The sequence below is a fragment of the Cryptomeria japonica genome, chromosome 10 (assembly GCF_030272615.1).
Source record: "Cryptomeria japonica chromosome 10, Sugi_1.0, whole genome shotgun sequence".
NCBI classification, from domain to species: domain Eukaryota; kingdom Viridiplantae; phylum Streptophyta; class Pinopsida; order Cupressales; family Cupressaceae; genus Cryptomeria; species Cryptomeria japonica.
Genome location: NC_081414.1, coordinates 692,320,104 through 692,334,276, shown reverse-complemented (window position 1 = coordinate 692,334,276; position 14,173 = coordinate 692,320,104). Strand labels below are relative to the sequence as shown.

The 14,173-nt window shown below is 34.4% G+C and overlaps 1 protein-coding gene across 4 annotated transcripts in view; it reads left to right on the top strand.

The window, feature by feature from the left end:
* Positions 1 to 13,483, top strand: part of LOC131859680 (uncharacterized) — an 81,389-nt gene extending 67,906 nt beyond the window's left edge. The window contains exons 4-5 of one of the 4 annotated variants that reach the window (XM_059213719.1): positions 1,468 to 1,558; positions 1,736 to 2,287. In XM_059213719.1, coding sequence (XP_059069702.1) covers positions 1,468 to 1,515 — 48 coding nt within the window. In that variant the 3' untranslated portion in view covers positions 1,516 to 1,558; positions 1,736 to 2,287. Of the gene's footprint in view, positions 1 to 1,467; positions 1,559 to 1,735; positions 2,288 to 5,051; positions 5,225 to 13,265 lie in introns of those variants that run through there. The other 3 variants (XM_059213718.1, XM_059213720.1, XM_059213721.1) reach the window with 3 other exon arrangements.
* Positions 13,484 to 14,173: the final 690 nt, after the last annotated feature.

Below are 14,173 nucleotides of genomic sequence, written 5' to 3'. Positions count from 1 at the left end.
TTGATTTAACTTTAGATATCCAAGTCCTGACTTATCTTCTTTAGATTGTGAGTAGAGACAAATTGGTTCTGAAATACCTTGATTTCGTTTACCAATTGGTCCTTTTCCTTCATATCCCATTTTTTTGCATGATTTCATAACCTTTGCCATATTGTTTTATGGGAATATTAACTTTTGCAGTTGTTTCTATAGTTTCATTTTCATCCTTGTACAACCAACCAAGAATGTCTTTGTCTTCGGTTTCTTCATCAAGAGTTCCAGCTCTAACAAATGTTCTATTAAACATATCTTTTGATTTCTTTAAGGTCTTTGATTGGATATTTGTAGGCTTTCCATATGACTTAGGGGAAAGTGGAAAATTATGCAAAGAATATTTTCCCATTCCTTCATCATTTAATTTGAGCATTTTCTCAAAGGTTTCCCATAACTTTTCTTGAATTTCTTTGGTAGGATATACTGATTTTTTGTTATGTGGAACTTTTGTATCTTGTGTCGGCTTCAAATTATTGCAATATTGACTAGAATCTGCAATTATAGTGATCTCTTGTCCTTCATGAGTAAATTTTACACATTGATGATACGTAGAAGGAACTGCTTGCATATTGTGAATCCATGGCCTTCCTAAAAGAATGTTGTAAGAGAGGTTCAAATCTAAAACCTGACACAATGTATTGCTTTCCACGGGTCCTATTTTGATTGGTAACACCACAGTTCCTTTAGAAGAACGTTATGCTTCATCATAAGCCTTAATGGTTATTTTCTTCTTTGATACACTGCATTTTCCAAATATCCCAAAGCTTTTATCAAACTTAATGCACAAATGTTTTAGCCGGCTCCACCATCTATGAGTACGTGTTTGGCACGTGTTTTATTAATAGTGACTTCAACATGTAAGGGAGCATTGTGAGGATGTTGTAAGGATGCATCATCATTTTCATAAAATGATAAGCAATGAGGGGCTATAAGGTGTCCCACCATATTTTGAAACTGATCTATATTGAAGTCTTTTGAAATTGTTGTTTCCACTAAAGCTTTTTCCAAAATTTCCTTATGCATAGGTGAAACATTGGGAAGTTCCAAAATTGATATTTGAGTGGGTATTCTTTGTAATTTCTCTACTAAATTGTATTGTTGTGAAGTAGATGTTGGGTCTTTTGTTATACCTGGAAAGGTAACCTTTGCTTTCCTTCTCGTAATAACATTGATTGGCTCTAAAGGTGGATTATCTTTAACAATGATAACATTTACCACATCATCATATGTATAAGTGTAGTTCACTTTGGCTTTTCCTTTGTCATCTTTTAATTGGGATGGTTCACCTTTGTCATAATTTGGAAGTGGAGTTTTGAAAGCTAGGTGTGATTCATTTGTCTTGTGGCTATCCACTGTGATAGTTCCACTATTGATTAGATCTTAGATAAGGTGTTTCAATCTTTGACAATCATTTGTTTGGTGTCCTTTATTCAGATGGTAATTGCAAAAATGATTGTCATTCCACCAATTTGGCTTGACTAGTGGTTCATAACTTCTTGCTTCCGGTAAAACAATCAATTTGTTGGTAAGAAGAGTTTTTAAAGATGATTCCAATGGTTCTTGATTGTTATTGCTTGGGATTTGACTTGATAGATTAAAAATTGGTTGTTGTTGTTGTTGTTTTGTAGCACTATTATCGTCATTTCCTCCATTGCTAACATTCCTATTCTTTGACTAGAACTTGGGCTTGTCATTGTTGTAGGAATTATTGTAAAGTTTTAGCTCTCCTTTCATTACCATCACGTTCTCTATTTTCAGACTATTCTCAATCATCTTGGCAAAGGAGGGAGGACATTGCATTCTTAGTCGATAACTCATTTCATTGATAATATTATCAATGAATATGTCCATTTTTTCTTGATCAAGCACATCTCTTGGATACCTATTAAACATGCATTTCCATCGTTGTAAGAAGATCATAAAAGATTCACCATTCTTTTGTTTAACATTGCATAGATCCAACATTGTTATCTGATTCCTTATATTGTAGGAGTATTGTGAAATAAATCTATTCACAAGTTCTTCAAAAGATTTGATTCCGGATGGTAATCTTGAAAACCACTCCATTGATTGTCCATTTAAACTCCTATGAAAAAGACGCATAAGGTAAGTTTCATCGTGGGAAAATTCCATACTTATAGTACAAAACTCCCTAATGTGATCTTGAAGATTGGATTTTCCATCGTATTTGTCATATTTAGGGATCTCACAATGTTGTGGAAATGGTATCATATTCAAATTTTTATCGAAAGGATATGGGCATATATCTTCCAATGAATACTTCTTGGAGCTTGTTCCATTTTTCATATCTTGTATCTGTTGTTGTAGAGTTCGCATTTGTTGAGTAAGGTTTAACAATGGATTATTCATATAGTTTCTCTTTATTTCTTCGTAAGTTCTTTTATCACTACTCTCTTTTCTTGTGTCATCCCTTTCTTTTCTTGTCTCTTCATGACTTTCTTTATTCGCATCTTCGTTATTTGGATCATCTGTGTTCTGGGTGTTACTAGCCTCCACATCTTGTTTCAAGCTTTCTATGTTAAATTCTTGTGGTAATTTAGCTTCAACTTTTGCCAACATCAAGAGATATTTCTCTTTTTGTTTTGCTAATAATTTTTCCATTAGCCTATCAAATTTGAAATCTTGCTCAAGGTCTCTAATGGTATTATTGACTGCTTCTTTGTCAACAGCGGTATACCCAAAAGTTTGGAATACAAGATTATCTTCTTGCTCTATTTGTTGATTTTACCGCTATTGTTTGTTTGTTGTGATAAAGCGTCTCTTTGTTGAAAAACATGTCCTTGCAAAATTTCTCCATCAAACTTTGTACTGCAACCACATAAGTAGTGGCGAAAACGGTGTAGGAATGTCCTATGTTTTAATAAGATCTTGCGATTGATATACAAGAATCTTATTCTTTTTTGAGCAGCTTTATAACTAGTTTTTCTTTTCTTTAGGTGATCCTTAAAAGTCATATAAGCATCTAATAGTTTACATGTTTGTTTGATTCCAATGTTGGTGCAATTCTGATTTTGATAAAACCTAGGTTCAAAATAGGAAAGATATATCCAAGATTATGAACATAGGATAAATTGACCAAGCTTCGTGATAGAGGATTTGATTATCCTGATGAGGGACTTGACAATGATGTTGATATTTTGCACTTAAGATGTCTGAATCAATAGCTTGTTGAATGTTTATGCTTATAGAAACCTTTCGGGAATAGATTGTTGGATTAGTGACCCAGTTGTTGAGCTAGTTTGAAAATACATGATGGTTTAGAGACAAATCTACTCAAGAAGTATTTTGATAGTGATGTTTTGACACTTTAGTTTGATTTGGTTTTCAAATGTTGGAAAGCCTTTGTACTACCCTTTTGATCAATTTTTTCCGGCAATTGGTTGGATTTTTGCTCACTCGTAGATAATGATTTTCTTCAATTTTTTATCATTTGGAACATGTTATAGACATAGAAGACACAATGTTTAATAAAAAAATGCACAAGCAAGTACAAATCTTATGGCAGGCTGAGGCAATAATTGTTGAATTCACATGAGATTTCCCTCTAGGCTACACTATTCAAAGCGGATATTTAGATGCTTGACCCCACTGGCTCCACCCTTGTCACTCACTTCTCCGGGGCACCGAAGCACCAATTTCCATGAAAAATCCCCATGAAAAAATTTATATCTCTACTAAGAACCGTATGTGTGTGAGTCGCTTCAGAGGTCTAACCTCCTGTGCCAACAACTAGAAGGATTTTGGCAACTAGTACAAGTGGTTTTTAGTAAAGGCTTCTGGTCATGTGGCCATACATGCGGTACTTTCAGCTCTGTAAATACAGATGGTTCCCAGCCTATAGAGGTTACGCTCTATAGGGTTTATGGGGAAACATAGTGTTGGTATGAACTTATTAGCACATGTTGTTTGAGACTTTCGTCACAAACACGATTTATTTAGAGTGGATTGGAAGGATTCGATATTAGCCCGTTTCCACTTCAGGTCGTTCCCCTCTCACTGGCCCCCTTAGGAAAGCTCAGGAAGGCAAGCCCTCTAAAGATTATACATAAAGAAAGTAGGTCTGGTTTTATGATCACCGTATGATGGTGAGAGCATACTTCCCTACTTCTTCATCAAACACGGAAAACACAAGTTTATTTTAACCTTTTAAAGTCTATGTGCAACTATTTTAAATAAATCACTCAAAATGCAAGTTGCATGCTGTCAATTTATCCCCTTAGTTAAACTAAATGAACAAGACATGATGTGTTACTTTCCAAAATAGAGCTCTTAATTAACTAGATGAGGAAATGCATAAAATTTACGTTAAACACAATCTTGCACATGCATGTCAGTAGTTTGAAAAATTTAAGCTTTGGGACATTCAGACCCGCAAACAAATTTTGTCAGTTGCCAACAAAATCGTTGTCTTAACAAATGCACTATCTTTCACCTCAAAAGTGCTAACCTACAAAGCAAACGCGTTAACTTGCACTACAAAAGCACTGCTCTATGGACTAAGAAGCGAGAATTCTCTAACATAAGCGTTAACCCAACTGACAAATACGCTAACATATAGGACAAAAACGCTAACATGAAGGACATATGCGCTAACCTATAGATCAAATGCATGGATTCTCGGACAAAAACGCTAACCTACATGACAGATGCGCTAACCTAAAGGACATATGCGCTAACCTATCAAACAAAAGCACTGTCAGAATTCACACATGCTTGAATCTGCATTACAAATGCGTTAAATTTGCTTTTTTTTAGAATATTAAATGTATATGCGAGGTCTTGTAGCCCCACGGTGGGCACCAAAATGTGTCGACTTGAATTTCATCCTCAGAATGCTACTTGCAACAAGTTAGTTTCACAAAATACCAATGGAAATGCTACAGGAAATCCAAACTCAACCAATGAAACTAAATGAAATATATATGAAATAAAAATGTTATTTTTACCTTCATGGTTTATGTCTCATTGTGTCCTAACTCCATTGTTCCTGGTTGCAGATGGTGTGCTCTCAGACAAGCACTGATAGCTTCCAAGATGGCATATGAAGAATGGATTGATAACTGATAGTTAACTGATACTATGATATGCAATGCTAAATGACTATGCTAAATGATTATGTTAAAGTGCTAATTGCTATTTGCTTCAAGATTGAAAACTCATGGATGCATAAGTTTTACAAATGATTAGCTTGCAAATTCACTTGAAGTCTAACTCTCTCTCAACTAAAACTCCTGATTTTATAGACCTTGAGAGGATAAGATGATGTGGCTCATATCAACGATCATGATCAGATCTATGGATTTGGATGGTTGTGAGCAAAGGTGAAGGTTGAGAGAAAGGGGGAAGGAGAAGACAAGTGTCACTCATCTCACCTTGACTGGGTTGCTGACTGAAGGAATCTAGGGATGGTTGGAGAAAATTTAGGCATGAGAGGACAAGTGGACTCAAGTCCTTCCTAAGATGTAGGGATATTGGAGAGAATATAGGAGGTTATGAAATATGTGTACGTACACAATATTTCATTAAATTTGGAGGTTGAAGATAAGTGGCTAATAAATGTTTTATTTATTTTAATTTTGTTGAATTAATTTAGCCATATGATGGATGAGTTGGCAAAGGAAAGATGAAGTGGAGATGGAAGGATGAGTTGGATAAGGGATTAAATAATTCAGAATTATTTAATATTTGAGACTATAGGATAGAAGAATAATCATTAGATATTAGATATTCAAATGATTGAAGGAAATAATTAAATATTAGATATTTAAATAATTGATCAGAATAATAATTAAATATTAGATATTTAAGTAATTGATCAAAAGAATAATTAAATATTAGATATTTAATTAATTAGAGGAATAAGATAGATGAATTAATTAATAAAATATTTCAATTAAATTAATTAATAGAAAGATAGGAAATGAATTAAATAAATTAATCTTTTCAAATTAACTATTTAATAGAAGAATAAATATTAAATATTTATTTAATCGCTCATAGCCATTTTTATGTGTATACACAACCCACTCATAGTCTTCTAAAGTGCGTTGATCTCAATGCACTGTAAAAAACTAGGACAATCAATGCATAGGTTAGGACAACCATAAAACAACATGGTTTAATTGTCACACTTGGATCATATCACACTTGGATCATTCCAAGGGGATCCCTACTCATCCCTCTCTTCACTTGCAACACCATTCAATACCTTTGTTGCTTTTATATCATTCAAATCTTCATGAAAACTTTATGTTTCCAGATGATGCACTGTCAAATCAACACTTTGACATCAATTGGCACGTGCAAACTTTAGCATGGGACCCTGCAAGAAAAAAGAAAGTAAATACATGATATGACCCTTCATTACACCAAGTACTGGCCTAGTTTCAACGTGGAATGAGGGCTTATTACATTTTACAATGTCAATGTTTACCCTAGTAGGGGTTTGATAGTGTTTACAAAAGAGCTTAACTGGAATTATCATCAAGCATTAGCAGATGGTATTTTTGCAGTTCATGTAATCTGGATTGTAGTCCAATCATTATTGTAAGGTAGTGAACCTTCCTTAAGGGTTGGAGCCTTCATTTTTCCTTCATTGTTACTACCAACAATTGGTATCAGAGCTAGATCCTCTGGAAGAAGATTTAGCTCTTGAAGAGATCTGGGATGGCAGCCTATGTGTTCAATAAAAAGAGTGAGATTTGATGGAAGTAATTACACTATTTGGAAGGACCAGATGGAAGTTTATTTGAAATGTCTTGGAGATGAGTATTGGAAGATTACAAAGAATGTCTACAATGTTCCTCTGAATGGACCGATTACTACTACTAAGATCAAGGATGTTGAACATGACATAAAATCTAAGGAAGATTTGTTGAGTGCCTTGACCGATTCAGAGATGACTAATGTGATGGGTCTGAAGACTGCACATGAGATCTAGAAGAAGCTAGAGACCTTGTATGAAGGAGATGCGCAAGTCAAAGTTGCTAAGTTGTAGAGTTTGAAAGGGAAATATGAAGCATTGAACATGTGAGAAGATGAAAACATAACATCTTTTATGGATAAGGTGAATAATCTTTTCATGAACATCAGGTGCACCAGTGGAACCTTTGAAGAAGATGAGATTGTTGCTAAGGTGCTTAGATCATTGCCTCCTTAGAAACATAAAGTAGCTGCTATTGATGAATTCTGAAGTGTGACTACAATGACTAGAGACATGTCAGTTGGAAAGCTTTCTACATTTGAGTTGAGTGATTTTGGAGAATCACATGGTAAATCTGAGACTGCATTCAGGGCCTCCATATCCGGGAAACAGAAGTATGATCCGAGAGAAAGTTCATGTTGGGTATCTAGGTTTGAAAGAGAGAAGAAAGAGATGGAAGAGAAAGAAAAAGAATTGGATGAGCTTGAAGTCCTTATTTCTCAAAGATTACCTAAGGGAGCCAGTAAGTATGATGGAAAGTTACCTTTGAAATGTTTCTCTTGTAATAATATAGGACATTTTTCTTTTAGGTGCCTTGAGAGAATGTCTAGATATGATAAGAATGATAAATTTGAAAGGCATGATAGATCCGATAAGTATGATATATATGAGAAGCATGATAAGAATGATAAGCCCTACCATAAGTTTAGAAATAAGAAGAGATGCTATTATGTTGATGATTAAGGTGTAATAAATGAAGAATCAAAGAATGGGAATTCAGAAGACAAATTTGTATTTATTGCTATCAAGGAAGATGATCCAGTATCAGTGAATCCTACCAGCTACATTGTTCAAGAGAAAGCTTTAGCTGATAAGATTAAGGATAAAGACGAATGGGTGATTGACATAGGTTTGTTCACATCATATGACAGGTGATAAAAGCAAATTTATGAGTATGGAAAGGTATGAAGGTGGCATAGTGATATTTGGATATTATAAAGCTTGTGTGATTCATGGTGGAGGTTTTATCTTTCAGTGGTAAGCATAATATTGATGATGTCTTGTATGATGAAGGTTTGAAGCATAATCTTTTGAATGTTCGATAGATGGCTGACAAGGGATATGATTTTCAATTCAAGAATGGTAAATGTAAGATCATAAATGCCTTTGGTATAGAGATTGCATCAGGTACTAAGACTAAAAGTAATATCTTCCACTTGAATGCTGGTGAGAAAAGTTTCTTGATTGCTCAGATTGATGAAAGTTGGTTATGGCATAGGAGAATGTGTCATGTTAACTTTGACTACATGATAAGGATAAGTTCTACTCAAGCTGTTAGAGATTCACCTAAGATTGTGAAGCTTGCTAATCCGGTATGTAAGGAATGGCAAATGGGAAAACAAACAAGAACTTCATTTAAGAGTAAGTTATATTCATCTAGTGGATTGTTAGATCTAGTGCATACTAACTTATGTGGTCCTACAAGAGTAAGAAGCATGCAGGGTGATAGATATTTCATGTTTTTGATTGATGATTACTCGAGGATGATGTGGGTTACCTTTCTAAGGCAGAAATTAGAAGCGTTGGAGATTCAAAATCAGAGTGGAGATTGAGACAAGAATGAAGATGAAATGTTTGAGATCTGATAGAGCAGGATAATTTACATCAGGAGAGTTTGATACATTATGTGAGAGGGATGACATTAGAAGACAATTATCTGCTCCTATAACCCCTCAGAAGAATGGAGTTATTGAAAGAAAGAACAAAACTATCTTGGATGTTGCAAGGACTATGTTGACTGAAGGAAATATTGCACAAACCTTTTGGAGAGAAGTTGTTAGCACTGTTGTTTACACATTCAACTGGGGGTATACTAAAAGTGATGCCAGTAAGAATCCTTATGAGCTATGGTTTTTTCATATTCCTATAGTTATATATTTCAGTTTTTGGAAGTAAATTTTATATCAAGAGAGATGAGGATATAGGAAAGTTTGATTCAAGATGTGATGAAGGAATCTTCTTGCGATATTCTACTAAGAGAAAGGTCTACCGGTGTTACAATAAGAGACTGAGAAAGATAGTAGAAAGTGAAAGTGTGAAGGTGGATGAATATCTTGGAAAGTAGATCAGAGCATGTTGTTATGATTTTGATGATGAAGATATTCCTAAGCCTGTGCAGACTAAGATCTTGAAGTAGAATGATCCGGTGGAGACAGTTAATGTGGATATTGCTGCTGCTAGTGAATAAGTGCAAGAGCCTGAGAATCACAACAATCAGAAGACTTTGAGGTATGTAAGATTGAATCATTTAGAAAATTATATTATTGGTGATAAAAATAAAGGTGTGATGACTAGTAGAAGGATTGTTGCTGAAGAGATATGTCTGATTCCAAAGATTGAGCCTAAAGATGTTGCAGAAGAATGTAAGGATGAGAAATGGATAAAAGCAATGGAAAAAGAGTTGAATCAAATTGTGAAGAATAAAACTTGTGAGCTTGTTCTGAGACCTAAAGACAAGAATGTAATTGGTACTAAATGGGTGTTTCAGAATAAACTGATTGAAACCGATGAAGTTGTCAGAAATACAGCAAGATTGGTATGCAAGGGATGTTCTCAGATGGAAGGTATTGATTATGAGGATACTTTTACTCATGTAGCTAGAATTGAAGTTGTTAGATTGCTCCCTGCATATGCTTCTTACAAGAATTTCAAGGTATATTAGATGGATGTCAAGTCAACCTTTTTGAATGGTGATCTAGAAGAGGAAGTCTACATTGAGCAACTAGATGGATTTTTATTATCAAATGAATGAGATATGGTATACAAATTTAAGAAAGCTTTGTATGGACTTAAGAAAGCCCCTAGACCCTGGTATGCTAGATTAGACAAATACTTGACAAAGTTGGGATTCTGTAAAGGTACTAGTGCTAGTAATTTATACTTTAAAAGTTGAGAATGATAACATTTTCATTATTGAAGTCTTTGTTGATAATATCATTTTTGGCGGTGATGATGATTTGAGTATGAGTTTTGTTGATGATATGCGAAAGGAATTTGAGATGTCTATGATAGGTGAGATGAAATTCTTCTTAGGATTGCAGATTACTCATAACAATAAAGGTCTTTTCATTTCTCAATCTAAGTATGTGAAGGAATTGTTGAAGAAGTTTGGGTTAGTTGAATCTAAACTTGTTGGAACTCGTATGGTAACTACATGCAAATTGTCTAAGAATGATAAATCTCAAAAAGTTAATCTTACTTTGTATAGATCTATGGTTGGTGGATTATTGTTCTTGAATCAGACTAGACCAGATGTTATGCATGTTGTTTGTCTTTGTGCTAGATTTAAAGAAGATCGTAAGGAGACTCATGTTACTGTTGTGAAGAGGATTTTTAGATATTTGAAGGGGATTGTTGACTATGGTTTGTGGTATCCGAAGAATAATAATTTCTTGTTATGTGCTTACAATGATGTTGATTGGGCAAGTGATATAGATGACCGGAAGAGAACTATCAATGGAGCATTCCTTTTGGGAAAGAAACTGATTTCATGGTCCAGTAAGAAGCAAGTTATTGTATCTTTATCTACTGCTAAAGTTGAATACATTGTTGCTGCTAGCAACTGTACTCAGGTAGTTTGGATGAAGCATATGCTAAAGGATATTAGAGTGATTTATGATAAGCCTACTATTATTTATTCTGCCAATTCAAGTGCTATCAATATTTTGAAGAATCTGGTATTGCATTCTAAAACAAGCATGTGTCCATAAAGTATCATTTCTTGAGGGAGAAAGTCAATGATGAGGAAGTCAAATTGGAATATGTATTCACAAAGGATCAGATTGCGGACATTTTCACTGCCTTTGCCTCCAGATATATTTGTCTAGTTAAGAGGCAAGTTAGGGGTCTCTACCCCTCATGATGAGAACTAGATGCATGGAGTTGCATCAATTTGGTGGATTTTAGAGCTTTATCTTTTTATCGAGGTTGATGAGTTGGTGCTGCTACTAAGCCAGAGTAGTCAGGGTATGATTTCGATGATTAGTTGTGAGTTTATCCTAAGGAGTGGTTGTCCTTATTAGAGGATGAGTTTTGGGGAGAGAGCATAATGTGTATTTTGTCTTTGGCATTGTTGTCAAAGAGGGAGAGAAGCATGTGAAAATTTTCTCTATCTTTGAAGCTTTGTGTGCATGATCTTAGGGGGAGTTTGTTGCACATTGGTGGTGTTGATTCATTCCTTTGTATTGATTGTTTTCACATTCATTTATAGCCATCAATGCCAAAGGGGGAGATTGTTGGGTATTGTTACTGGTAGGATATGTTGTTGTCATTGATGTCAACATATTCCTATGTTTTGGTGTTGCAGAGAGCTATTTTGGTGTTCTGATGTTTGCATTGAGTTGATATGGTTGGTTTATCTATTTGGGATGCTAGAATACTTCATTCCTTATTGGTTTTAGTGATCTAAAAGTTTACTTGATCATATTATTTGATCCGGTTCGGAGTTTAGCCTTTCTGTTAAGTGGTTGACGAATTTTTGTATTTGATACATTGTGCTCTGATATGATCATATCTTTGATTGTGGATTTGGCAGAATGTTTTGGATGTTCATATCCAACTACATTAAGATGGTTTGTGATTTGGTGCTTAGCAAGTCATCTTTCTAGTCCGAATTGCTATTGCTTGGTATTCTTGAGAGTTCGCGTGTTGATTGATGAAGATTTGATTAAGTGGTGTTATGTGTGTGTTGGCCCACTTGTGGTCCACCCAATTGAAAATTTTTAAGTCAGGCCCCTCTAGTTGTGTATCATGTCTCCATAGATTTTTTTTCCTCGTTAAAGTTGTGTGTTAAATTCCAACTAAGTGAAAAAGAACGTCTTTAAAACTCACCTCACTGAAGCAATTGAAAAAATGTTTGTGACCTTGGGCAAAAATAATGATGAGCGAGGTACTCCACATATAACCTGATAAGGAAGTTATGGTGCAGTGTGTTTGAGAGCAGAAGATATGAAAATCACTGAGAACATTATTTTGACAAGTCTGATTTTATGACAGTCATATAGACCTGCACACAGTAGCACATATATTTCGACTCAGACATTATTTTTGAAATAGCTCCGGTCAGAATGCAGAAAACTAGGTTTGAGCTAACATATCCAAAATTGAGAAAGATCCAACAGTACAAACAATAGTTATGGCCCTCCCACCGAGACATATTTTGATTGTCACCAACATTTTCAGTCCGCCCAGCATAAAGAATATTTTCATTTTGGGTTAAAATATTCAATTGCCACCTGTCCAAATATTCTTATAAACTTTAGAGAATTATATTTCCGATGTTTATAAATATTTGATGCTATAAATAAGAGTAATGGGAAAGTGAAAATTAAAAGTTAAAAGGTTTTTCAAGATCCAGTTATAAAACTGAATAAAGATCTCATGTAGCTATTTATTGCAAAATCATTGAAAGAGGCGGGGTTCTTTTTTTTTCTTTTCTTTCGGCAGCCTATGGGTGAGAGGGAGTGGATTTTTTATTTTTATCTGTAAGGGAGGATTTGAAGCTTTTCTAAGTAATGTTTTGTACAAAAAATATCAATCTTTGAGTTGATTTTCAGACTTGAATAAAATGCAGATGATATATTCAATCTTTGTGTCGTTGATATTCTTCTGATGACTATAGCTGGACTTTGAGCCTTTGCAGTTGTTTATTAATGTCTTTTCTGTTATAATTAATTGTGTATGTGGATTTATTACAAGACTGTGTGCTTGAAAGTAAGCCATATTGGAGCAACAACATTCTCTGTAAGTTTTTAGTCCAAATGTTATCCATAAGTACAGACAATTAAACTTTGATTTAATGGTCTTCATTTATATTTGTTTTGTAAATCTTCGGCATTCATTTTCATAGCTATGGATGAATGTTATTTTCCTTTATTGCTTTCTGGTTAAAAGCTTATCAGCAATTTAATTCCTTGTAAATCTTCTAAGAGGGAGTTGTACCTCTCAATTCAGAGGAAGCTTATCACTTCAATGATAATCTATCCCATTGTTAGTGCTTTTTGTTTGTCATTAAAGGCATTTTGAGTTTATTTGTATAGTTATTTGAGAAGGACAAAACTGTTAACTAACAGATTTTTGGCGACTCTGCTGGGGATTTGAAATCAAAGATTAGTGCTTTTATTTCTCCAGACTTTGAAATATCTCTGTGTATAAAGAGATTGGCGACTTTGTGTTTCAATTTAAAAATGTTTGGTAAAAGAATTCTAGTATATAATAGCTTTGGTTGCAGCTCAGCCATGGTGGGCTCAAATTGGACCTTTTGGTTTGCCACAATATTTAGGCCTACCTAAACAATCAAGCGAATATCTTCCGAAGTTTGTCGAAGATAGAACTAAAGACCCAAATGATCATATTAAAGCAGTTATTGTTGCATGTGGGATTCTCAGAGTACAAGAAGAGGATGTGTTTGTCAGACTATTTGTTGAAATCCATGTCGAAGATGTTGTTAAATGGTTTCGAAATTTGAAAGAGGGATGCATTATTGGCTGGAATGATTTAAAGGTAAAATTTCTTGGAAGATTTTAGCTTGTGGTTGACACTTATAAATTGTTGTTGAATTTCTTTCAAATTCAGATGAAAAAGGATGAATCAATGAAATATTTTATTGATAGGTTTAATAGGTGTGTTGGTAAGATTCCTCAAGCTTGCCAACCGAATGAAAGTAATCAGCTATGTGTTTTTACTATTACATTACAAATTGAGATTAAATTCTTGTTGATACGTAAGAAATTGCAAAACTTGGATAATGCACAAAAAGAGGCTATTAAGGTTGATGATGATATGTTTTTGAGTAGAATGAAGTGCATTAATGAGTGCAGTGTGGAGATGCCACAATCAGAAATTTGCTTTCATAATCAAAATTTGAAACCCATAGAAAAACATCAGCAAAGGAAACTCGTATTGAAGGTAGCAAAACCAACATCACCCATCTCATATCTCCAGAATCTAACAACCTTTAATGATGAAGATTTTTGTGCCTGTCTAATGGCAAAAAATAGCTCTCATAGTATTGCAGGCATCTATCATTTGCATGTTGAGGAGGATGCTTCTTTTGAAGGTGGAAAAGATCACAATTGAAAATCAAAAAATTTAATATCATGTGTAAATGCATCTCCCGTTGAGCGAAAGTTTGGTAAT